The 25229-nt window shown below is 37.7% G+C and overlaps 1 protein-coding gene and 1 non-coding gene across 2 annotated transcripts in view; both read right to left on the reverse strand.

The window, feature by feature from the left end:
• TEX11 (testis expressed 11) overlaps positions 1-25229 on the reverse strand; it is a 319132-nt gene that overhangs the window by 287191 nt on the left and 6712 nt on the right. The window contains exons 3-7 of the mRNA XM_072744060.1: positions 17312-17433; positions 16535-16619; positions 11401-11480; positions 6595-6675; positions 6384-6503 (exon numbers count right to left, since the gene is read on the reverse strand). Coding sequence (XP_072600161.1) covers positions 6384-6503; positions 6595-6675; positions 11401-11480; positions 16535-16619; positions 17312-17433 — 488 coding nt within the window. The remainder of the gene's footprint in view (positions 1-6383; positions 6504-6594; positions 6676-11400; positions 11481-16534; positions 16620-17311; positions 17434-25229) is intronic.
• On the reverse strand, positions 3055-3190 carry LOC112907649 (small nucleolar RNA SNORA43). Its single transcript, XR_003232802.2, has one exon. It is a non-coding gene; the product is annotated as a small nucleolar RNA SNORA43 (small nucleolar RNA).

Here is a 25229-nt window from a genome sequence, read left to right on the forward strand (position 1 = left end):
ATAAAAATAAATAAACATAAAAGGTAAAGCTATAGAACTTACAGGAGAAAGTCTTTCAGATCTAGAGTTCGGTGAAGAGTTTTGAGACATGACACTAGTAGCACAATCCATTAAAAATAATTGATTAAACTTCATCAAAATTAAATACTTTTGCTCTGCAACCCATTAAAAGAAAAGACAAATACATATTTGACAAGGCACTCAAATCTAGAATACATAATTCTCAAAAATCAACAGTAAAAAAAAATCAAACAACCAAATAAAAAATAGCTAAGAAGCACAAACTAACATTTCCCTTAAGAGAATACACAGATGGCAAATAAGTACATGAAAAAATGTTCAACATCATTAGCCATTAGGGAAGTACAAATTGAAACCATGGTGAAATATCACTAGACATCTAATAGAATAACTAAAGTAAATTAGTCACAATACAAAACGCTGGCAAGGATGCAGAAAATGGGATCTCCCATACATTGCTTGTGGGAATTAAAATGGCGCAGCTACTCTAGAAACAGTTTGGTTGTTTCTTAAAAAACAAACTACTGAGACTCCTCAGTGACTCAGCGGTTAGGCATCTGCCTTCGGCTGGGGGCGGTGATCCCGGGATGCCTGGATCGAGTCCCGCATGGGGCTCCTTGCGTGGAGCCTGCTTCTCCCTCTGCCTATGTCTCAGCCTCTCTCTGTGTGTCTCTCATGAATAAACAAAATCTTTAAAAAAAAGAAACAAACTACTAAACATACACTAATGATTACCCAGGGATTGCACTCCTGGGCATTTATTCCACAGAAATGAAAATTTATGTCCACACAAAAACTACACAAATGTTCATGCAGGGCAGCCCCGGTGGCTCAGCGGTTTAGTACCACCTTCAGCCCAGGGTGTGATCATGGAGACCCGGAATCGAGTCCCACGTCGGGCTCCCTGCATGAGCCTGCTTCTCCCTCTGCCTGTGTCCCTGCCTCTCTCTCTCTCTCTCTCTCTCTCTCTCTCTCTGAATAGATACATAAAATCTTTAAAAAAAAATGTTCATGCCAACTTTGTTTGCAATAGCCAAAAGCGTGGAAACAACCCAAATTCCTGCCATAGTGAATGGCTAAATAAACTGTGGTACATCCATACCATAGAATACAACTTACAAATAAAGAACAAACTACTAAAACACAAAACTTGGATGGAAGTCAAAGGAATCATGCTAAGTTCAAAAAGGCACTATCAAAAGGTTACACACTATGATTCTATTTATATAATATCCCCAAATGACAAAATTATGGAGGTGGAGAATGTTAGTTACCTGGAATAGGGAATGGGGGGAATTGGCCATGGTATAACTACAAAGAGGAAGTACAAGGGATCTTTGTGGTGATGGAATTGCTCTATATCTTGATTGTGGTAGTGGTAGTTACATGAATCTACCCATGTGATAAAACTATATAAAAGTACAGACACATTTAAGAAACAAAAGAGAGGATCATAGGGGAAGAGAGGAAAAAATAAAACAAGACAAAATAAGATCAGGAGACAAGCCATGAGAGACTCTTAATCATAGGAAACAAACTGAGAGTTGCTGGGGGGCAGGAGGACAGGGTAACTGGATGATGGACATTAAGGAGGGCACGTGATGGAATGAGCACCGAGTATTACATAAGACTAATGAAACACTGACCTCTACCACTGAAACTAATAATACATTATATGTTAAGTAATTGAATTTAAATTTTAAAAATCTATTAATAAAAAAATAACTACAGACACACATGTAGTTTATCAAATAAAACTGGTGAAATATGAATAAGGCCTATGGATTGTAATAATGTCTATCTCCTGGTTTTACACTGCACTATATTAACACAAGATGTCACCACTGAAGAAAACTGGGTGAAAGGTACTCCAGAACTCTCATAATATTTGTGCAACTTTCTATTAATCTATAATTATTTCAAAATAAAAAGGTTTTAAAAATCACATTAGTTGGGGCCCCAGATGGCTCAGTCAGTGAAGCATCTGTCTTCAGCTCAGGTCATAATCTTGGGGTCCTGGGATTGAGCCCCATGTCAGTCTGCTTCTCCCTCTCCTAATGCTCCCCTCCACACACACACCACTCATGCTCTCTCTCGTTCTCTCAAATGAATAAATGGAATATTTTTAAAAAAATCACATTAGTTAAGGGGTGCCAGGGTGGCAGGGTCAGTTACATATTCCACTAGGTGTTGGCTCAGGTCATGATCTCAGGGTCCTGGGATTGAAACCCATGTGGGGCTCTGCACTCAGTGTGGAGTCTGCTTAAGATTTTCTCTACCTCTCCCTCTACACCTCCACCTCACATGCTCCCACGCACTCTACCTTTTTTTTTTTAATCAAATTAGTTGGCACACCTGGGTGGCTGAGCAGTTGCGCGTTTGCCTTTTGCTCAGGGTGTGGTCCCAGAGTCCCACATTGGGCTCCCTGCAGGGAGCCTACTTCTCCCTCTGCCTATGTCTCTGCTTCTCTCTGTATCTCTCATGAATAAATAGATAAACATTTTATTTATTTATTTATTTTTTTCTCTGCAAGGAGGCAGGACAGCCCCTGTCACATCCCTCCACTCACCAGTGTCCTGGTTTGGACCATGGCTTACTGGGCTCCACACAGGCCTGACCTTTACAAAGCCAGGTGCAGCCCTCTGGCCTCCCTCCCATCCACAGCCTGACGAGACATCCTCTCCTCTCAAAGGGTCCTTAAAGCAGGGGTCTGGAGGCACAGGGAGGGACAACAGGCCACTCATAGCAGCTCTCAGCCAGGGATGCACAACACACTTGCCCAAGGACTTCCAGAAAGCCCTCTGCAGACAGACCTACAGAGGGACTGTTTTCAGGAAAGAGACCTCCTCCCGGTCAATCCCATTGTGCCAAAAGCTCATATACATGCATGGTGCACTCAATTCCCATAAAAGGTCTCTTTACAGACAAATCAGAAAAAGCGTTTGGTGCCAGGCTCCACATTCCCAGGCAGAAGCCCAGGGTAGGTGTGCCTGCCTAGCGCACGTAGAAGCAACCGCGACCACGGCAGCTGAGGCATGTTCAGCTACAAACCATTCTTAGTGCCCACTGTTCTGAGCACTGAGCGTAGAAATAGCCACTTCCTCTTTGCCCTGACATCCCAGGTGCAGCAAAGCAGCTGTATCTGTGGTGCTAGTAGGTCCAGCACCTGCAGGGCAGCAATAGATAAACATTTTAAAAAATAAATAATAAAGTCCAGAATTTTGATGCCTCCAGCTTTGCATTTATTATTCAGGATTGCTTTAGCTATTTGAGGCTCTATACAAATTTTAGGATTGTTTGTTCTAACTCTGGGAAAAATGGTCATGGTATTTTGATAGGGAATGCATTAAATGTGTAAATTGCTTCCGGTGGTATAGACATTTTAACAATATTTGTTCTTCCAATCTGTGAGCATGGAATGTCTTTCCATTTCTTTGTGTCATCTTCAATTTCTTTCATCAGTGTTTTATAGTTTTCAGAGTACGGGTCTTTCACCTCTTTGGTTAGGTTGTTTCCCAGGTATAGTTTTTTGTAATTCTAAATGGGATTGATTCCTTTATTTCTCTTTCTGCTGCTTCATTATTGGTATATAGAAAAGCAACAGATTCTGTATGTTAATTTTGTATCCTGTGACTTTACCAAATTTATGTATCAGTTCTAGCAGTTTTTTGGAGGAGTCTTTTGGGTTTTCTATATACAATATCATATCATCTGCAAATAGTGAAAATCTGACATCTTATTTACCAATGTGGATGCCTTTTCTTTCTTTTTGTTGTCTGATTGCTGAGGCTAGGACTTCCAGGACTATGTTAAATAGCAGTGGTGAGACTTGGACATCCCTGTCTTGTTCCTGACCATAGAGGAAAAGCCCTCAATTTTTCCTCATTGAGGATGATAATAACTGTGTGATTTTCATATATGGCCTTTATTATGTTGAGGTATGTTCCCTCTAAACCTACTTTGTTGAGGGTTTTTATCATGAATAGATGTTGTACTTGTCAAATGCTTTTTCTGCATCGACTGAAATGATCATATAGTTCTTTTTTTTAAATCATATAGTTCTTATCCTTTCTTTTACCCTTAATGTGGTATATCATGTTGATTGATTTGCAAATATTGACCAGCATTGAAACACAGGAATAAATCCCACTTGATTGTGGTGAATGATTTTTTTAATGTATTGTTGGATTTGGTTTGCTTATATTCTGTTGAGAATTTTTGCAACCATGTTCATCAGGGATATTGGCCTGTAGTTCTCTTTTTTAGTGGTCTTTATCTGGTTTTGGTATCAGGGCCTCAGAGAATGAATTTGGAAGTTTTCCTTCTTTTTCTGTTTTTTTGGAATAGTTTGAGAAGAATAGGTATTGACTCTTCCCTTTTTTAAAAAGATTTTATTTTGTAGTAATCTCTGCACCTAACGTGAGGCTCAACTTTAGAACCCTGAGATTAAAAGTTGCATGTTCCACTCACTGAGTCATCCAGGTGCCCTGATTAACATTTCTCTAGATGTTTGGTAGAATTCACCTATGAAGGCATCTATCTGGGCCTGGACTTTTATTTGTCGGAAGTTTTTCGATTACTGACTCAATTTCCTCACTGGTTATCAGTCTGTTGAATTTTTCTTTCTTCTTGTTTCAATTTTGGTAGTTTGTAGGTTTCTAGGCATTTAAACATTTCTTCTAGGTTGTCCAATTTGTTGGCATATAGTTTTTCATAATATTCTCCTATAATTGTACTTTTGTGGTATTGGTTATTATTTTCCTCTCGTTTATGATTTTATTTATTTGGGTCTTTTTTCTTTTTTTTAAAGATTTTATTTATTTATTCATGAGAGATACAGAGAGACAGAGACATAGGCAGAGGGAAAAGCAGGCTCCCTGCAATGGAGCCTGATGCGGAACTCGATCCCAGGACCCTGGGATCACAACTTGAGCCAAAGGCAGACACTCAACCACTAAGCCACCCAGGTGCTCTTCTCTTTCCTTTTTGATAAGTCTGGTTAGAAGTTTATCAATATTATTAATCTTTTCAAAGAACCAGCTCCTGGCTTCACTATCGGTTCTACTGTGGGACCCAGGAAATGTAGCAAAAATCCCCTACCCCTGGACAAGCAGAGCAGGACTAACTCCATCTTGTGCTGCACCTGCCACCTCCTGTATGACCCCCACATGACCTGCTTATTGCTTAAGGCGCTGCCCCACCCTAGTCAAGCCGCTGGGCACACCCTTATCGGAAATCGGCTCATAAAAATGTAACCCCGCCTTGTGCCCTCCAAAACTGCGTGTCAATTCTGACCAGAGTGATAGGCCAGTTCAAATGGTCACTATAAGGTGAATCGTAATTCAATTGGCCACCTGCGTGTGGACCGCCATGACTGCAACTTTCTGCGTATGTTACAATCCCATTGGCCACTGGCCCCTATAAAGCTGCTACGCCTTTTAGCCTCGGGGTCCAAGTTCCTGCTCCGCTGTGTTGGGTGTACTTGGACCCAAGCCTGAGCTTGTAAATAAACCCTCATGTGTTTGCATCGGTGTCAGCTCCTTGGTGGTTTCTCGGATTCGCAATCTTGGGCACAACACTACTATGTTTTTAGTTTCTATATTATTTATTTTTGCCCTAATCTTTATTATTTCCTTCCTCCTGCTCACTTGACTAATATGAATGTTGCACAATTCTGTGTATATACTAAATCACTGAATTGTACATTTAAAATGTGTGAATTTTATAGTAAATGAATTATATCTCAATAAAAATGTTAATGTTAAAAAATAAAGAGGAAAAAATAAAGAGGATTATACTATATGATTTTTATAGTTTCTTTCATTTCTAGAGTTACATAATTACAGAGAGCAAACTTGTCATGGCTACATTTTGTCAACTAAAAATGAATACCTAACTGCACGGTGACAAAGGAGGAAACCCACAAGCCAAAAAGGGGTAAAGTACAACTTTAAACACTGATAGTAGCAGACTTTTAGAAAATATCAGTAAACAACCTGGAACAATGAGAAGATTACTATTTTAGGCTACTATTTCAGACAGACTGTTAACGTAAGAGAGTCACAGATAGGTGTTTCAAGTCGAGGCTACTGCTGTAAATAAATGATAAACATTACATGCAGTGATTGAAAATGATGTTTAGTTATATATTAGCCTTTCTGAGTTCATCCACCCCCACACAGATACCAATCACCATTAATAATGTTACTTTCAGATATAAAATGGAGACAAAAGGTCAAATATAATATCCTATATAAAAGGCCAATGACACTTGACCTTCTTCTAATAAGTTCTATATCATCACTTTATATTTACATATACAAAATGCCCCACTATAAGGCTATGGTGACTATGATACCTACTGCTTCTGCTTGGTAAGAAAGCACTTTGAAAAGGTCCCTCTCCATGGCAATCTTTTGCAAAGCCATGTGTATCTCAGTGGAGCTTCTCTGCATTAATTTGACATGTAACTGCTCCAGGCCCTGAAAAATAAAACCGTAATACAATGTCATGATGAAAATAACCACAATTGTTACTAATAATTGCCGCAGCTAAAAACCAATGGTAACTTACAGCCATGGCAGCTTGAAAAAATTCATCAGCAATCACAGCATTTCCAACATCCACCCACCCTTTTCCTGTTTTCATATTCATCTGGAAGAGAGAAGTTAGAAAATAATTTTTAACAATTCACAACTCCTCCAAACTGGCTGAAAAGGGTATTAGATAAAATATTTAATCCTCTGTTGATATTCAGTAGTGTAATACCCAGAAAAAAATAACAGTAATTATTAATTAATTCTATGTTTTGCTTTGAACTATATAATTTAAAAGAAATGGTCTCAAGAAAAGCAATAACAAAAACTTAATAGACTCAAAAACACATCTTCTAAGAATTATTAAAATAAAATATTGAGATAATTTAGATAGGAACAGAAAGTTCTGAAAAATTAATCCTTCATACACTTGAAGCAAGTTTTACAATAAGCATTATTATAACTCAACACACTTTGGTTCTAGTTTTTAATTACATCTCTAGAGGTGCCTATGTGGCTCAGTTAGTTAAGTGTCTAACTTTGGCTTGGGTCATGATCCCAGGGTCCTGGGATTGAACCTTGCATCTGGCTCCCTGCTCAGTGTGGGGGCCTTCTTTTCCCTCTCCCTCTGCCCCTCCCCCCTGCTTATGCATGCTCTTTCTCTCTCATGCGGTCTCTCAAATAAATAAATAAAATATTTTTTAAAAATACATCTCAGGACACCTGGGTGGCTCAGCTGTTGATCGTCTGCCTTTGGCTCAGAGCATGATCCCAGGATCTGGGATCAAGTCCCACATTGGGCTCCTTGCAGGGGGCCTGCTTCTCCCTCTGCCTGTGTCTCTGCCTCTCTCTCCTTCTGTGTGGCTCTTGTGAATAAATGAGTAAAATCTTTAAAAAAAAAAACACATCTCTAACAAAATTTTTAAAAAGTTTTTGTTAATTAATCCAACAAATGTTTGTTAAGTATACTTTACAAGCCAGACACACTAAAGAAGTTCACAATATTACAACTGACAGACATCTAAATAAATAGTTGATATATTATATGCACAAATGCTATGGAAGCAAACAAGAACTGAATCAAGATGGAGGATTGAGCACACACTATACAGCTCTACTCTGTTCTACTACAAATCCCCAGAAATGATGTGTATGTGTGTGTGTATATGTGCATGTATAAAATATATATAATATACTGTACATTTTACTATAAATAAACATGTAGGATATATGTATACTACAAACTTTTATATAAATTTTTGAGTATAAATTTGATGCACTATAAATCCCTAGAAATTATATATATTATGTAATATATATAATAATACAAGTAATCTTTTTTTTTTTTATTTATGATAGTCACAGAGAGAGAGAGAGAGGCAGAGACACAGGCAGAGGGAGAAGCAGGCTCCATGCACCGGGAGCCCGATGTGGGATTCGATCCCGGGTCTCCAGGATCGCGCCCTGGGCCAAAGGCAGGCGCCAAACCGCTGCGCCACCCAGGGATCCCGATACAAGTAATCTTTAAGGACATATATATATACACACACACACACATATATATATATATATTCCTTAGAAATAAGAGAAGATATACACATATTTTTCTTATTCAATAAGAGTCCTGGAAAATGAGGAGCATTTTCAGTTGACCTGAAATTATGAAGAACCTCTTAAAAATAGACAGCAAGTGGGATGAAACAAAAATGCACATATCAAAATGCACAAGAATGCAAAATATAGAACCTTCCTGGATGTGAATAGGAGTAATATCAGGCAACTGGCTTCCCCACCAAGAGGTATCTTCCCTCCTCCCCAGGAAGGAACAGAGTATAATCACTTAGGCTGGAGAAAAATAGAGTTCCAGGTGGCTGACAACACAGGCCAATGCAAAACATCCAGTCACTGAATTCGGGTTAGAGTAAATAGTGTGATACGGTATTCAAAGACTATCAAGGAATCTCAACTCAAATGTGAGCAAAAATCACCAAACAATTGAGGAAAAACAACACCATGAAAAGACATCACACTCAACAAACAGAATATTTAAGGAAATAAAATTAAGAGAACAGATGGAAACAAAGAGAAATAGCATTACCCACAGAATCATAGAGTAGTCACAGTAAAATACTTTTAATTTTCTATCTTTGAAATCAACAAAGCCAAAAATGCAAATACTAGAAGTTAACAGGTTAAAGGTTAAGGGAAAGGCTGAGAGAATGTAAAGGTACAGATATCCTCATAGGGTAGAAAGTAAAAATATACTCTCCAAAATTGGTGGAGCAAGAAAAATTTTCAATATACTACATTTAAAATTTAAAAAGAAAAAAAAAAGTAAAAAAGTAAAAAAAAAAAAGTTTAAAAAGGCTGCCATCAGATAAATTAAAAATAGTATATAATTAACAAAAACTGAAAGGGGGAATAGAGGGACGTAAGAGATAATAAGAAGATAAATCTTCATCTGTCATAGCAGAAAAAAATAGATCACATATAAAACTGACAAATCAAGATTTTATTATTATAGGGCAGCCAGATGGCTCAGCGGTTTAGCGCCACCTTCAGCCCAGGGCATGATCCTGGAGACCCAGGATAGAGTCCCACGTCGGGGTCCCTGCATGGAGCCTGCTTCTCTCTCTTGCTGTCTGTCTGTCTGTCTCTCTCTCTCTCTCTCTGTGTGTCTCTCATGAATAAATACATTTTTAAAATCTTTTTAAAAATTAAACTTTTTTTAATCACTATTTACTCATTATATGTTTTCTCTTTCAAAAACATATACATTTCATAGCTCTGTCTAGTAAAAAGGCCTAGAAACAAAGACCAATGCAGCAGCAATGAGCACTTGTAATTTCCAGATTGTTGTCTCTAAATAGCATTCTCCACTAAAAGGAAACAGGGCTCTCTTGAGGAATGACTAGGGCAGGAACTATACAAAATAAGACTGGTTATCTTATCAGAAATCAAATTTTATTTTACTGCAGTTTCAGTTTCACTATTAAAGATTACTGGAGTAGTGTCAAAAGGCTTCAAAATCACTTCAAGAGGCTCCTTCTGGCCAAAGATAGGTACTTCAATAAGAATAATAACTAAAATAGATTGAAATGCATTACAAATGTTAACATCCAAGAGTTCACAATGATACTTTAAAAAAAAAGTATCTACCTGATAACTATTTAAGGAGTTTAGGGACCCAATTCATTCTGGAAACTTAAAAAAAAAGAAGAGGTCAAGACTCTCTTATAAAGGTACACTTCAAAGTAACCAAATAGTTGATAAAAGTAAGTTTCTCTCTATCCCAGTTAATAAAGAAGGAATATAGAAGTAGAATGTGTAAACCCCTACAGAAGTAATGGACATAGGTCTAATAACCATCAAAGAACACTAATACGATGGAAGTATACCATACTGCCTATGAATTCTTCTTGACAAAACTGAACCTGAATCAGATCATGTTTCTAAATCTACCTACCTGTTTACAGGAAAAACAGGAGACAGAAGACTATATTAAATGATACCATGAAGATGCAGTTATCAGAATCCAAAATTTAGGAAACTCTATCAGACAAACAACCTTGTTTCTTCAACAAATATGTATTCAACAGATTTTTAAAAAGGAGGAAGAAGCATATAAATTAAAAGAGACATATTAATAAAATACAAGGTGTAGACTTCCTTTAATCCTGGTTCTAAGGAACCAATTAGAGGGAAGGAGAGCAAAGAGAGAGCACATAAGTAAGCAAGATCAAGAGAGAAAGTGAGAGTATAAGAGTCTGAAAGTGTGGGAACATGGAGGCAGGAGACGAAGACTGGATATTTGATGATTTTAGGAAATCTTTGTTAAATTTTAGCAGGTGTGACCATGGGCATTTGGTTTGTTTGAATAAAAAAGACACCTTGTCAAGGCGCCTGGATGGCTCAGTGGGTTAAACATCTTGTTAAGCGTCTGCTTTTGGCTCAGATCATGATCTTGGGGTCCTGGGATCAAACCAGAGACAGGCTCCCTGCTCAGCAGGGAGTCTACTTCTCCTTCTCCCTCTATCCCTCCACCCCACTCATGTTCTCTCTCTCTCAAATACTTTTTTTAAAAAGACACCTTGTCTTTTAGAAACACATATTGAAATATTTATGAACAAAATGATATAGTTTGGATTTGTTTCAAAATAATCCATGGGGCAGCCCTGGTGGCCCAGTGGTTTAGTGCCGCCTTCAGTCCAGGGCATGATCCCGCAGTCCTGGGATCGAGTCCCATGTCAGGCTCCCTGCATGGAGCCTGCTTCTCCCTTTGCCTGTGTCTCTGCCTCTGTCTCTCTCTTTGTTGTCTCTCATGAATAAATAAATAAAATCTTCAAAATAATCCATGGGGTCAGGGGTTTGCTGTTGGAGGAGATACAGAAAAGAAGAGTGATCAGGAATTGGTGATTACTCTAGCTGAGTAATGGGTAAATGGGGAAATCATCGTACTGTCTTATCTATTTTGTATGCACATTTGAGTTTTTCAATAAAATACTATTTTAGAACACTGGAAAAATATTTTCCACTTTAAAAAAAACACTTGCTTCTAGGAAACAAGACAGAGGTAGGGAAGGATGGAGTAGAGAACTATTACTTTTTATGACTTATCATAATTCCTGAATTTAAGTTCAAAACTTAGTCTACTGAATCACTGCAATAATGATAGTACTGCTGAGACCTACAATTGTAATAGGTACAATTATCATAAAAGGAACATGTATAGCACTAAAAGATATAACATTCTTCTCAGTTCACACTAATTTCAACCATCTTCATAAGAGTAACGACTATCTCATTGCATCTGCACTTTTCTCCTCATTTAATTACGACTTACCAAAATCTGTCTTCGAATGGCTTCTTCTGAAGCAGCTGAACCTCCACACATGCACACCAACTTGCAAGCAACATGCCATACTGCAAAACAGTAATCAGATACCCATAAACACAAAACATTCATTCTCCTTTTATATACACTTATAAAAAGAAAAGAGGAGCAAAGTGAAACCAGTCTTGTTAAAACATAACTGTAAACTCAATTTTAAAAAATCAATTATCAAAAGTAAATGAGCTGAAAATTATAAAATGCATTATTTGCTTAATGCTCCAGTAAGATATTTAATTTTCAAACTCTAAGTTCTGCAGGTCTTACATTCTCAAGACTCATTGAAGATACCTAGTTCCATGTGATGCTTTTGTATGTATTATGCTGATAGCAAAATAATTCTAAGTAAAACTGGAATCAAAAGCAATTCAACATATGACAAAATTTCTGAGCATGAGAATAGTTTTAAATTATTCCCCTAAATAGTGAATCTTTCTAAATATATTCTTAACTGTAGATGATGTAAAAGTTCTTGAAGTATAACTTAGAAAATATATATTAGGTTACCTTCATTATACAGTTCATTTTCCCTGAAAATAGGAAAGTTTGAATAATTATAAGCCCTCTTTTTTCATGAATTCTCTCATCATAAACCATGCCCAATTTTTAAAGATGACTTCATAAATAACCTAACTAGTTGCTTTGATGTTAGATCTCAGCAGCCATTCAATACCGTTTTCAATTAATATTCCACTGTAAAAGAGATTTGCCCAGATGAAATTATGGGATAACTGAAATCAGATTCTTATTACCCATCATGAAATATCAATTCTATTCATCTTTTAATAAAGTTTCTGAAAAAGACTCCCAATAAAATAACTCCTAATCATAGTACCTTGTCTTGCATTTCCAGTTTTGAAAATGTCTCCTTTATTTTTTCTAAGGTTTACTAATTCTTTGGTATTCTCAAGGAACCTGATCTCTCAATCATTTTCCCTCTCCAAAGATATCTTCAGTACCTCCTTCTCAATTTACTCCTTCCCTTCTACCTTCAAACGTATCTCTCTTCCCTGAAAAACATCAACTAACCCCACTGTGCTTCAAGCTTCTATCCCACTTCTCTTTTTTCAAAGACAAACTTCTTTTTTTTAAGGTTTTATTTATTTATTCATGGGAGACACGCAGAGAGAGGCAGAGACATAGGCAAAAGGAGAAGCAGGCTCCATGCAGGGAGCCCGACACGGAACTCGATCCTGGGTCCCCAGGATGATACCCTGAGCTGAAGGCAGACACTCAACTACTGAGCCACCCAAACGTCCCCAAAGACAAACTTTTTTTCTAAGATTTTATTTATTTATTCATGAGAGACACAGAAAGAGAGGGGGGGCAGAGACACAAGCAGAGGGAGAAGCAGGCTCCACAGAGGGAGCCCGATGTGGGACTCGATCCCGGGACCCCAGGATCATGCTCTGGGCCAAAGGCAGGCACTAAACCGCTGAGCCACCCAGGGATCCCCAAACTTCTTAAATTTAACCATCCATCTACTACTTCTAAATTCTTGTTACTCATTTATCTCCTTAAGCCCCTACAATCTGTTCTGCATCCTTACCATTTTATTAAAATTACACTCCCAAAGATCACCTTCCCTGACTTCACAGCAACACTTCACAATGATCATAACTTTTTTAAAAAAATACTATTTCCAGGGCACCTGGATGTCTCAGTCCATTAAGCTTCTGATTCTTGGTTTCAGCTCAGGTCATGATCTCAGTCAAGGTCATGGGAATGAGCCTCAAATCAGGCTCTGCACTAAGCAAAGAGTCTGCTTGGGATTCTCTCTTTCCTCTCCCTCTGCTCCTCCCCCTGCTCACATGTGCTTGCACATAAGCACACACTCTCCCTCTCAAATAAATAAATAAAATCTTTTCTAAAAAAAAATGCTACTTCCTTTACCTCGCAGTATCCTCTGTATGGGAAATGCCTTAGTCTAAGACCTTCATCCCATCCCTACATTCTTGATCTGGCTGTTCAATAAGCCTTTGGGCCAAAGGCAGCTAAGGCCCAGACAGAATGCTACTTCAGCATAAAGATGTTTTCTTTGCTGCTGCTGCTTTATCTTTGTCTTTTCACCAGCCTGTTCTTATCCCCTCTATATTATAACATCTTGGTTAGGTGCTTGCTGCCCAACTCCTTACATCTGCCTTACTCTTCCATCAGTGCCCAAAGTTTGATATTTCAACTGACTTCAGACAACACAGTGTTGTATTGTCTGGCATTTGTAAATTCTTTATTTTTATTGTTTATCCATTTCTTCCAGCTCCTCAAGCATAATGTATGCCTGGTATTTTTGTTCTGGAGTCCTACCTTGTCCCTTTCAATTACTGCCTGCCATAATAAGGTTATGACAATCCTATAAGGAGTAGGTACTCAATAAATGGATAGTGAGTTTCCTCTAGAATATTTTGACTGTTACTTTTGGTCTCCTAGCCTCGTTATTTTTCTTCACAGTCCTTAACTGCTAAAGTCAAGGTAAAAATCTCACTCTTTTCTCTTGACACCATTGGTTCCTAAAATTTGGTATGCATGACAAGAACAGTTTTCAAATTATATACATGCCCAAGTTTTATCCTACAACTAATAAATCAAAGCCTCCAATGGTGGGGCATGAGCATCTGCATTTTTTTTTAATTTTTTTTTAATTTTTATTTATTTATGATAGTCACAGAGAGACAGAGAGAGAGGCAGAGACATAGGCAGAGGGAGAAACAGGCTCCATGCACCGGGAGCCTGATGTGGGATTCGATCCCGGGTCTCCAGGATCGCGCCCTGGGCCAAAGGCAAGCGCCAAACCACTGTGCCACCCAGGGATCCCGAGCATCTGCATTTTAACAGACTCCACAGGGGATCCTTACTCATACCAGTATTTAAGAATAGCTGCTCTTTATTTTCTCCCTCAGAGAACTCAATTACTCATGTGGCTTCAACAATCACCTCCATGTGAATAACTACCAAATATCTAAGCAACTTGACATTTCTCATAAGCTCCAGTCTCATATTTCCAAACTTCTTGTCACCTCAAATCCAAAAGGTCTACAACTAAAATTTACAACTCATTCCTCTACTTCTGGCTTTCCTGTTTCCGTTCATTGTTCCATAATTCTTCCCAGTAACAAAAAATTGTAGCTTATAAATCTTGACAACTCTTTCATCACATATCATAATCAAGGCACACTGATTAATCAACATATTTTTGGAATAAAACTCTTAAATCAGAAGCTTCCTGAACTATATTCTGTTTTCCACTGTATCTTAAAATTATTATACACAGAATAGGCACCCAAATGTCTAATGCACAGAGTCCGTACATTGGGAGAGGTCCATCCACCAAATCTCTACTATTCGACAAGTAGTGAAAAACAGCTAGAACAATGTTCCTTGATATACAGAATAGTAGGAATTTAGAATTAATACATTTTAATATCACACAGTTTGACTATATACTAAGTTTCTCCAACAGATAAATTTCTAACTCTTCCCTCCCCATAACTACAGGATCAAAGGCTCCTAGAAGCAATATCAACATTTATCTGAAAGTTAAAGAGGCAGAACTATTCTCTAAACATCCTAATAGAAGAGTGGACTAAAAAGAATATTACTGACTATATTAACCACTAATTACCCTAGACCTACACTTAAATTGTACATAGTTTTGTTTATATTCATAAAGATAAACACTTAGCAATGAATTCTTCTTGCTGCATACAAACAAAATTCATTTGTCCTTACAAAGCCAGGCAGTCCAGAGATTCACGTTTTGGCTTGTTACCTTGATATACCCTTTATAATGGGGCAATATACTTTCCATAAATGCATTAACTGTTGCTATCAGTGGAAATTAGTAACTGTCAGCACTCTAGACACAGCCATTTAGCTAAAGCGCCAGAACTCTGCCAGACAATAAACGACATATAATGTATCCAAGTAGATGACTTTGGTTTGGGGGTTTTGTTTTGTTATTCTTTTTGCTTGCTCTCACAGGTAGAAAAAATTTCTATAATTTTTCTCAGTAACTCAGTCCAAAGTTCATCAATCCATCTCATGAGGAAATTATTCTTCACTGATTTTTTTTTTAATTTTTTTTTTTTATTTATTTACGATAGTCACAGAGAGATAGAGAGAGAGGCAGAGACACAGGCAGAGGGAGAAGCAGGCTCCATGCACCGGGAGCCCGACATGGGATTCGATCCCGGGTCTCCAGGATCGCGCCCTGGGCCAAAGGCAGGCGCCAAACCGCTGCGCCACCCAGGGATCCCTCTTCACTGATTTTTAAACCTAAATCCCTCACATAGCAATATTTCTCATTCTATTTTTAATAGAGAAAGGAAACTACAATTTGATAGTCCTTCAGAATCATGAAGATTCTGATCATCTCTTTTTCAGGGAAAATAATCCATATCCTTTAATATTTCCTCAAGTTCTCATTTTCCCACCCTTTACTCATCTTTGTCATTTACCATCAAACTATTTATTGCAGTGATGTTGTTATTAAGCAGGAGCTAATCTCTGAAAGAAAAATAAAATTCAGGATGTTTGCTCAAGAAACTTCTATGTATGGACCATTTTGTTTAGTTTTTTTTTTTAATTTTTATTTATTTATGATAGTCACAGAGAGAGAGAGAGAGAGAGAGAGAGAGAGGCAGAGACACAGGCAGAGGGAGAAGCAGGCTCCATGCACCGGGAGCCTGACGTGGGATTCGATCCTGGGTCTCGAGGATCGAGCCCTGGGCCAAAGGCAGGCGCCAAACCGCTGCACCACCCAGGGATCCCTGTTTAGTTTTATTTTAACAAATATCCATCCTGAACTAGTCAAAATATTATTTTTTTTAAATTTTATTTATTTATGATAGGCACACAGTGAGAGAGAGAGAAGCAGAGACACAGGCAGAGGGAGAAGCAGGCTCCATGCACCGGGAGCCCGACGTGGGATTCGATCCCGGGTCTCCAGGATCGTGCCCTGGGCCAAAGGCAGGCGCTAAACCGCTGCGCCACCCAGGGATCCCTCAAAATATTATTTAAACTTCAGGAACACAAACTAATGTATAATAAAACTACTACTCATAACACAAGTCACAAAATGTATACGTACGTTTAGCTTTCTGCTCTTCACTTATAACCAAATCTACTCTCTTGGTAACTGCCCAGTTCCACAGGTTTACTGCCATTTCTTCGACCTGGGTAAGAGAAACATTTTCTTAGCCAGTTAAAATACCGTCCACCTCCAATGATATTTTTCTTGCATGTTTTATGCTTATATGACAATTGTGGGTCATTTACATGCCCTCCATAATCTAGTCCCATTCTACCTTGCTTCCTCAAAATGTACCCACTGTTATTCAAACGTCCCAAGAACACAATTTGTTCATTCCTATCCATGCACTTTTATTTGTATTATTGGCTTTACCTAAAAACCTCTTCCCATTGTCTTTATGTAACTCAAATCTAGTTTAGTCTCACCAGGAACATACATGAAGCTTTCAGCAACTACTACGGTCTACAATGATTTCTCTCCTCTTTGAATTCCTATATTCATTAAGTTTTACATAATTGAGCAATTAATTATGCTGCTTTGTATCATTTATTCTTTGTTTTAGTTGTTATTAAGCCATTAGACTTGAAAATCCAAAAATATATTTCTATGTATTTATAATGGTTAATCATGAAAACTATTTTTTACTTATATAGGACATTAATTAAAATGGCGAATCATCAAAATTTATCAGGGGCACCTGGCTGACTCAGTCAGTGGAGCATGTGACTCTTGGTCTGGGGGTTGTGAGATCGAACCCACTTTGGGTGTAGAGATTCCTTAAAAATAAAATGTTTCCAAAAAATTTATCACAAACAAAACTAATTTTATACCAACCTGAGCATCCTGTATTTCAGCTATAGATTCCCTGTTGATATTTGCTATGTCAGTGAAGAGTCTGTTAATTGCCTCGGGTATGCTAGGTGAATTATCTTTTACAATTAGGTTTTCAACAATTTCTGAAATAACAATGGATAATAAAAGGGCTATGAACTACATCATCATGGGCTAAAAGTAGCAAATCATTTTAAAATATGTTCCTAGATCTTTGGCAAAATGAATATGGCATGAAGAAACTTGAATTATCCTTAGAGTAAAACTAAATTGGAGACAAAATTTTGTGTAGCTAAAGGTAGAGCACAATTTTCAAATAAAATTTGTATTCCTTGAGAGTCACTTGTTTATAACTTAATCATCACTCATTCTCAGAAAATAAAATACACTCACACTTCACAAATAGGTCATCTTAAAACTACAAAATAGAAATTAACAGTCTTCAAAACTAGGAAATGTAGAAATTCTGAAAAGAAACTTAGATATGTGCCCTGTAAAACACAAATACTTATTAATACTTTTAAGCATTAGACAGATATTAACTAACATATGCTAGCTCTGAAGTCTTGACCTTACTTTGTGAGAAAAAAATGACATGCCCAATTAGCAACAATATTAACCAGTTATTGAATCTGTACAAATGATGTCACCATTTTCTAAACAATCTGAGCTCCAGACTCTATATAACTGAATCTTACTAGGCCATAGAATTCCTTAAAACCGAAGCATGATGCAAAATCACAATTGATGCCTTTCATATTATCAAACTGAGGTTTTTCCAAACTCATGTAACAGAGGTCTCCATAACCTCTACATGTCTCTAATTTCTTACAATATTTCTGAGCATCAACTAGCAAGAATGTTAATATTCATAACAATACTATAAGAGTACCTTCTGAAAGAATTTTTAACATGCTATAATAACCTGCTAAATGAGAAACTTTCAGTTAAGCATCCGAAAATAGATTCACATTAAGACTTCATGAAGCAAGGGGTGCCCACGCTGACTCAGTTGGAGCATGCAAATCTTCATCTCAGGGTTGTGAGTTCAAATCCCAGGTGGGGCATAAAGATTACTTAATAAAAAAATAATAAAGACTTTACAAAGCAAATTATGCTCCAATATACTCAAATATATTTTTACAGCTCATGGAATCTTTAGTACACACTGCATGAGTAGAGGTATTAAGGAAAATATACCATACATATTTTGTACAACTCAGGTGACAATATGCAAAAAGAAAAACCTCAAGCTTCCCTACTCCCATAAAATAGATCATGGAAAGACTGATACTAAATATCTTGATTCTTATAAAATTAGGCAAGTATTAGGCTGAAAAGCATATATATTATAGCCCTCCCTCAAAATATTGATAACAGAATTAGGAAAGTTAAGAATGGGAGAAAATACCTGTAAATCATATATCTGATAGGGGGTTAATATCCAAAATATATAAAGAACTCCTATAATTCAAAAGCAAATAAACAAACAATCCAATTTTAAAATGAGTAGAGGATCTGAATGGAAATTTTTCCAAAGACATACAGAAGCCAACAAGTGCCTAAAAAGATACTCAACAAATCATTAGTCATCAGGGAAATGAAAATATAAATCATGAGGAGTTAGCACCTCACACCTGTTAGAATGACTAATAATAAAAAGACAAGAAACTGGGGCACCTGGCTGGCTCAGCTGGTAGAGCATGAGACTCTTGATCTCAGGGTCATGAGTTCAAGCCCCACACTGGGTGTGGAGCCTATACTTAAAAAAAAAAAAGACAAGATATACAAAGTGTTGGCAAGGATGTAAAGAAAAAGGAATCCCTGTACACTATTGGTGGGAACGTAAATTGGTGTAGCCACTATAGAAAACAGTATGGAAGTTACTCAAAAAATCAAAAACAGACCTACCATATGATCCAGCAATTCCACTTCTGGGTATTTATTCAAAGAAACTGAAAGCACTAACTTGAAAAAATGTATGTCCCCCCCGCCAACATTCATCGCATTTGGCTATTATTTACAATAGCCAAAATATGGAAACAACTTAAGTGTACATCAAAGGATGAATGAATAAACAAAGTGTGCTGTATATACATACACATAATAGAATATTACTCAACCATAAAGGTAAATGAAATTTTGCCATTTGTGACAACATAAATGGACCTTAAGGACATTTTTGTTAAGTGACTTAAGTCAGAGAAAAATAAATATTATATAATCTCACTTATATGTGGAATCTTTAAAAAAAAAAAAAAAAAGCAAGCTCATAGATACAGAGAACAAATTGGTGGTTGCTGGCGGCCCGGGGTGGGGGAGTGAGAATGGGTGAAGGGAGTCAAAGGTACAAGCTTCTAATCATAAAGTAAATAAGTCTTGGGGATATAATGTACAGCATGGTAACAACAGTTAATAATATTGTACTGCATATTTGAAAGTTGCAAAAAGAGTAAATCAAAAAAGTTCTCATCACAAGAAAAAACATTTATAACCATGCATGGTGACAGATGTTAACTAGACTTGTGGTGACCATTTCACAATATGTACAATTACCAAATCATTATGCTATCTATACACCTGAAACTAATATAATGGTGTATATCAAATATACTTCAATAAAAAATAATTAGGAAAGTTTAAAAATTATTTTTAAGGGGGGATCCCCGGGTGGCTCAGCAGTTTAGTGCCTGCCTTCGGCCCAGGACATGATCCTGGAGTCCCAGGATCGAATCCCATGTAGGGCTCCCCACATGGAGCCTGCTTCTTCCTCTGCCTGTGTCTCTGCCTCTCTCTCTTTCTGTTTCTTGAATGAATGAATGAATGAATAAATAAATAAATAAATAAATAAATTTTAAGGGATGCCTGAGTGGCTCATTGGTTGAACATCTTGCCTTTGGCTCAGAGTATGATCCCAGTCCTGGGATTGAGTTCCACATTGGGCTCTCTGTGAGGAGCCTGCTTCTCCCTCTGCCTGTGTCTCTGCCTCTGTGTGTATCTCTCATGAATAAATAAATAAAATGTTTTAAAAAATTATTTTTAAGGGATCCCTGGGTGGCGCAGCGGTTTGGCGCCTGCCTTTGGCCCAGGGCGCGATCCTGGAGACCTGGGATCGAATCCCACATCGGGCTCCCGGTGCATGGAGCCTGCTTCTCCCTCCGCCTGTGTCTCTGCCTCTCTCTCTCTCTCTCTGTGACTATCATAAATAAATAAAAAAAAAATTATTTTTAAGAACCCAAATATTATTTAAAAACACATACTTGAAATGTTTTTGAAAAGAAAACCCAATATAAATTTCTGAGTTCCTTTTTTTAAAAAAATTCAAAAATACTTTAGTAGAATACTAATTATAACTTGTGGTTACATAACACATGAGATTGTAAAGGCATTAATTTTGATTTGTGAATGTTTTCTTAATGTTTTATATAAATCATTCTCTGTCACTATAATCCTGGTCCTTTCAAAACATATTTTCAATGTCATTTAGCTGAATAACTTGATTGATATCAGCTGAGGCAATGACAGCACTGCAGTCCTTTAGGTTAAAATGCAATCAGCAAAGCTGAGTAAGTAGTAGAGATCGCATAGCTAAATGGTTGACTTACACTATGAAGGAGAGACTTGCTTCTGGGAGAAGCTCAGAAAGAGTTGGAGAGGATGCAGAGAAAAGGGAACCCTCTTACACTGTTGGTGGGAATGTGAACTGGTGCAGCCACTCTGGAAAACTGTGTGGAGGTTCCTCAAAGAGTTAAAAATAGACCTGCCCTACGACCTAGCAATTACACTGTTGGGGATTTACCCCAAAGATTCAGATGCAATGAAACGCCGGGACACCTGCACCCCGATGTTTATAGCAGGAATGTCCACAATAGCCAAACTGTGGAAGGAGCCTCGGTGTCCATCGAAAGATGAATGGATAAAGAAGATGTGGTGTATGTATACAATGGAATATTACTCAGCCATTAGAAACGACAAATACCCACCATTTGCTTCAACGTGGATGGAACTGGAAGGTATTATGCTGAGTGCAGTAAGTCAATCGGAGAAGGACAAACAGTGTATGTTCTCATTCATTTGGGGAATATAAATAATAGTGAAAAGGAATATAAAGGAAGGGAAAAGAAATGTTGGGAAATATCAGGAAGGGAGACAGAACATAAAGACTCCTAACTCTGGGAAACGAACTAGGGGTGGTGGAAGGGGAGGAGGGCGGGGGGTGGGGGGGGAATGGGTGACGGGCACTGAGGGGGACACTTGACGGGATGAGCACTGGGTGTTATTCTGTATGTTGGTAAATTGAACACCAATAAAAATTAATTTATTAAAACAAAAAACAAAGAAAAAGAAAGAGTTTTTATAAATACAGCCTATTCCTGAGATCTGAAGACAACATGCTGTATTAAGGTTATATCTAGCAAGATTGTATATTTTGAAAGAAAATTCTTAACTTATTTTCCTAGCTACTGAAATGAACTATGATTTACACCATGATATCAGTCAATTTAATTTAAATAAGATTCATCCTGAAGGGGTCACTCTATTGAGAAAGCCATGTTAACCAGTACCAATTAATTCTGATTTGGTAGACAGCATTCTAGGTACAGTATAATAAAAAAAAAAAAATAAGCATTTTCCCTATCCTTGAGAAAGGGAGCTTCCACCATTACAACATAGGAAAAAATCTATCAAAAGTCCTGCCCGATTCTCTCCCTGTGGCCTCCATCAGTTCAACCAGTCATTTGAAAGCCAAAGCAGCTCAAAGACCTGTCAGGGTCAAGGTCAATTCAAGATTTTACTACCAAGTCACAATGATTATCTGCAACTTCTTTAGTGAGAAAACAAACCAAAATAACAATAAAATTAACATTTGTATAGTGCTTTACAGTCTCAAAGCATTTTTACATGCATTCTCAATCATCAGTCTACTCTGCAAGGGAGATATTTTTATTTAATAAGATGCAAAAACTGAAATTTAACAAGTGTAGTGACTTCTCAAATCTCAAACGTGATACAAAAAGAATAGCAAACTAGGATTTGAATTCAGGCTTTCTAATTTGAAATCCTGTACTTTCCACTATACTAGCTCTATCAGGAAGGGCCTGAAGCAAGTGATATACCAAGACTGACAACTAAAAAACATCAGGGAGAGAAAAAATGAGCTAACACCATTAAGAGTACCACGTTATAATTCTAATTGTGGGCTAAGAAAAAGTATTCCAGCTGAGGTTAGTTTGAATGGGCATAGCCAAATATCCAAACAGTGTCAAAAGGGCATGGTAAACTCAGGCAAACAGATTTACTCAGAGATTAAAAATCACATTGTAAATAGTATTTTCTATGGTCAGAGAGATAATCATTTTTATACAATATTCCAGGAGGTCCCAACTGCTAAACACGGTATACAAAAGGATCCAAGCAGTGGGGCGCCTGGGTGGCTCCTTCATTAAGTGTCTGCCCTCAGCTCAGGTCACGATCCTGGAGTTCCAGGATCAAACCCTGCATGGGGATAGAACCCCACATGGGGATCGAGCCCTGCATGGGGATGAAGGCCCAAACTGGCATCCCTGTTCAGTGAGGAATCTGCTTCTCCCTTCTCCTCTGCCCCTCCCCACCCATTCTGCTCTCTCTTTCTCCTCTATCTCAAATAAATAAAATCTTTAAAAAGAGAGAGAGAGAATCCAAGCAACAAGTCAAAATGCAGAAGTCAGATGGAACTGCATGCAGCACAGTTCAAAGAGAACTATTCACAACAGTGTATTATATTTCTTGGTCCTGGAGGGCAACTAGAAAAGGACACAGAACAGGCTAACTCCATGAAAATCATGACAAACAGAAATGATACAGCTAGCTCCAAAGCTCAACAGGTATCTCGAATATGCCCATATCGTGTTAAATACCAAATCTGATTGCCAATAGAACTTCACTTCAAAACAACTTCTTTCCTACTCCACAATACTGCTATCGTTTTCAGCCCTGGACAAAACTTGTTCCAAAACTGGAGCAAACTTAAGCCTGGGCTCAACAGGAGACAAAGCTCTATAAAGTTTTGGAGGGCAACTGGCTGGGGGTGGGGAGGTGCGGGGTGCAAGAGCTTACAATATAATGCTAACCAAAAAGTAATTCCCAGCTTAATTCTGGTCAAACTACATCAGTAGGAAGAATGCCTCAAAAGAGCCACAACTCTGTCCTCTCAACCAAATGCACACTGTATAAATGATGCAATTAATTTAGGTATTTTATATCTTTCACACTCTTGTAATACAAGGCCCATAACCAAACTCAACTTGCCAACTCATCCAATCCTATCCCTAAGCGTCTAATTTGCCAAGTATCTATAAATATTACTCTTTTATTCTCATTACACACTGCTACCCTTTGTAGCTGAGCCCTACTGTTGTTGTTGTTTTTGGTGGAAGATTTAAGTTTTATTTCAGTGTAGTTAACATAATGTTACATTAGTTTCAGGTGTACAATCAGTTTAAACATTATTCTATGTACCACAAGTATAGCTACCACCTTGGGACGCTTGGGTGACTCAGTGGTTGAGCATCTGCCTTTGGCTCAGGGTGTGATCCTGGAGTCCGGGACTGAGTCCCGTGTCAGGCTCCCCATGGAGAAGCTGCTTCTCCCTCTGCCTAGGTCTCTGCCTCTCTCTGTGTGTCTCTCATGAATAAAATAAAATAAAATCTAAAAAACAAAACAAAAAAATTCTCTTTAAAAAAAAAGTATAACTACCACCTCTCACCATACAATATCACCATACATATCTCACCATACAATATCATTGATTATATCCCTTATCTTGTGCCTTTTTTTCCCATGACTTATTAATTCTGTAACTGAAAGCCTGTATCTCCCATTCCCCTTCACCCATTTTGCCCTTCCCCCTCTTCCAACCCTCCCCTATGGCAACCATCAGATTGTTCTGTGTTGCAGATTCTGATTCTGCTTTTTGTTTCTTGATTCATTTGTGATTTTTTTTTAGATTCCACATATGAGTGAAATCATATAGTATTTGTCTTCCTCAGTCTGACTTATTTCACTTAGCATAATACCCTCCTCCAGGTCCATCCATGTTGTCACAAATGGCACAACCTCATCCTTTTAATGGCTGTGTTATTCCACTGTGTGTGTACACATCTTGCTTATCTATTCATCTATTAGTGGACTCATTACACCTGTCAGAATGGCTAAAATCAAAAAGGCAAGAAATAACAAATGTTGACAATGATGTAGAGAAAAAGAAACCCTCAGGACACCTGAGTGGCTCAGTTGGTTAAACCTCCAACTTTTGGTTTCAGTTCAGGTCATGATCTCAGGCTCCCCAGTAAGTGTAGAGTCTCCTTGGGATTCTTTCCCTCTTCCTCTAACCACCTCCTCTAACCCTCCCCCTGCTCAAGCATGTGCGTGTGCATTCTCTCTCTCAAAATGAATAATAATAAAGTCTTTAAAAAAGATTATCTCTCCCTCTACCCTTGTCCCCACCCCCCTCCTTGCTTGCATGGATGCGTGTGTTTTCTCTCTTAAAGAAAAGGAAAGAAAAAGAAAACCTCATACATTATTGGTGGGAATGTATATTGGCACAGCCACTGCAGAAAACTGTATGGAGGTTCCTCAAAAAATTAAAAATATGATCCAATAATTCCACTACTGGGTATTTATCCAAAGAAAATGAAATTAATTCAAAAGGATATATGCACACCTATATTTACTGCAACATTATTTACAATGGACAAGATATGAGCCCCACTGTTTTTTTTTTTTTATTAATCTTCTATTCAGCAAGGATCTGGTTTAATTACCATGGTTACCAAAGGCTATTTCTATCTATTTAAGTAACTTTAATTTAATTATTGATTTCTGTTTACTGAGTATTAACAATGTGATAGGCACTGGAAGAAAGACTTATCCAAGACACTTG

Source organism: Vulpes vulpes, chromosome X (assembly GCF_048418805.1).
Source record: "Vulpes vulpes isolate BD-2025 chromosome X, VulVul3, whole genome shotgun sequence".
Lineage (NCBI taxonomy): Eukaryota > Metazoa > Chordata > Mammalia > Carnivora > Canidae > Vulpes > Vulpes vulpes.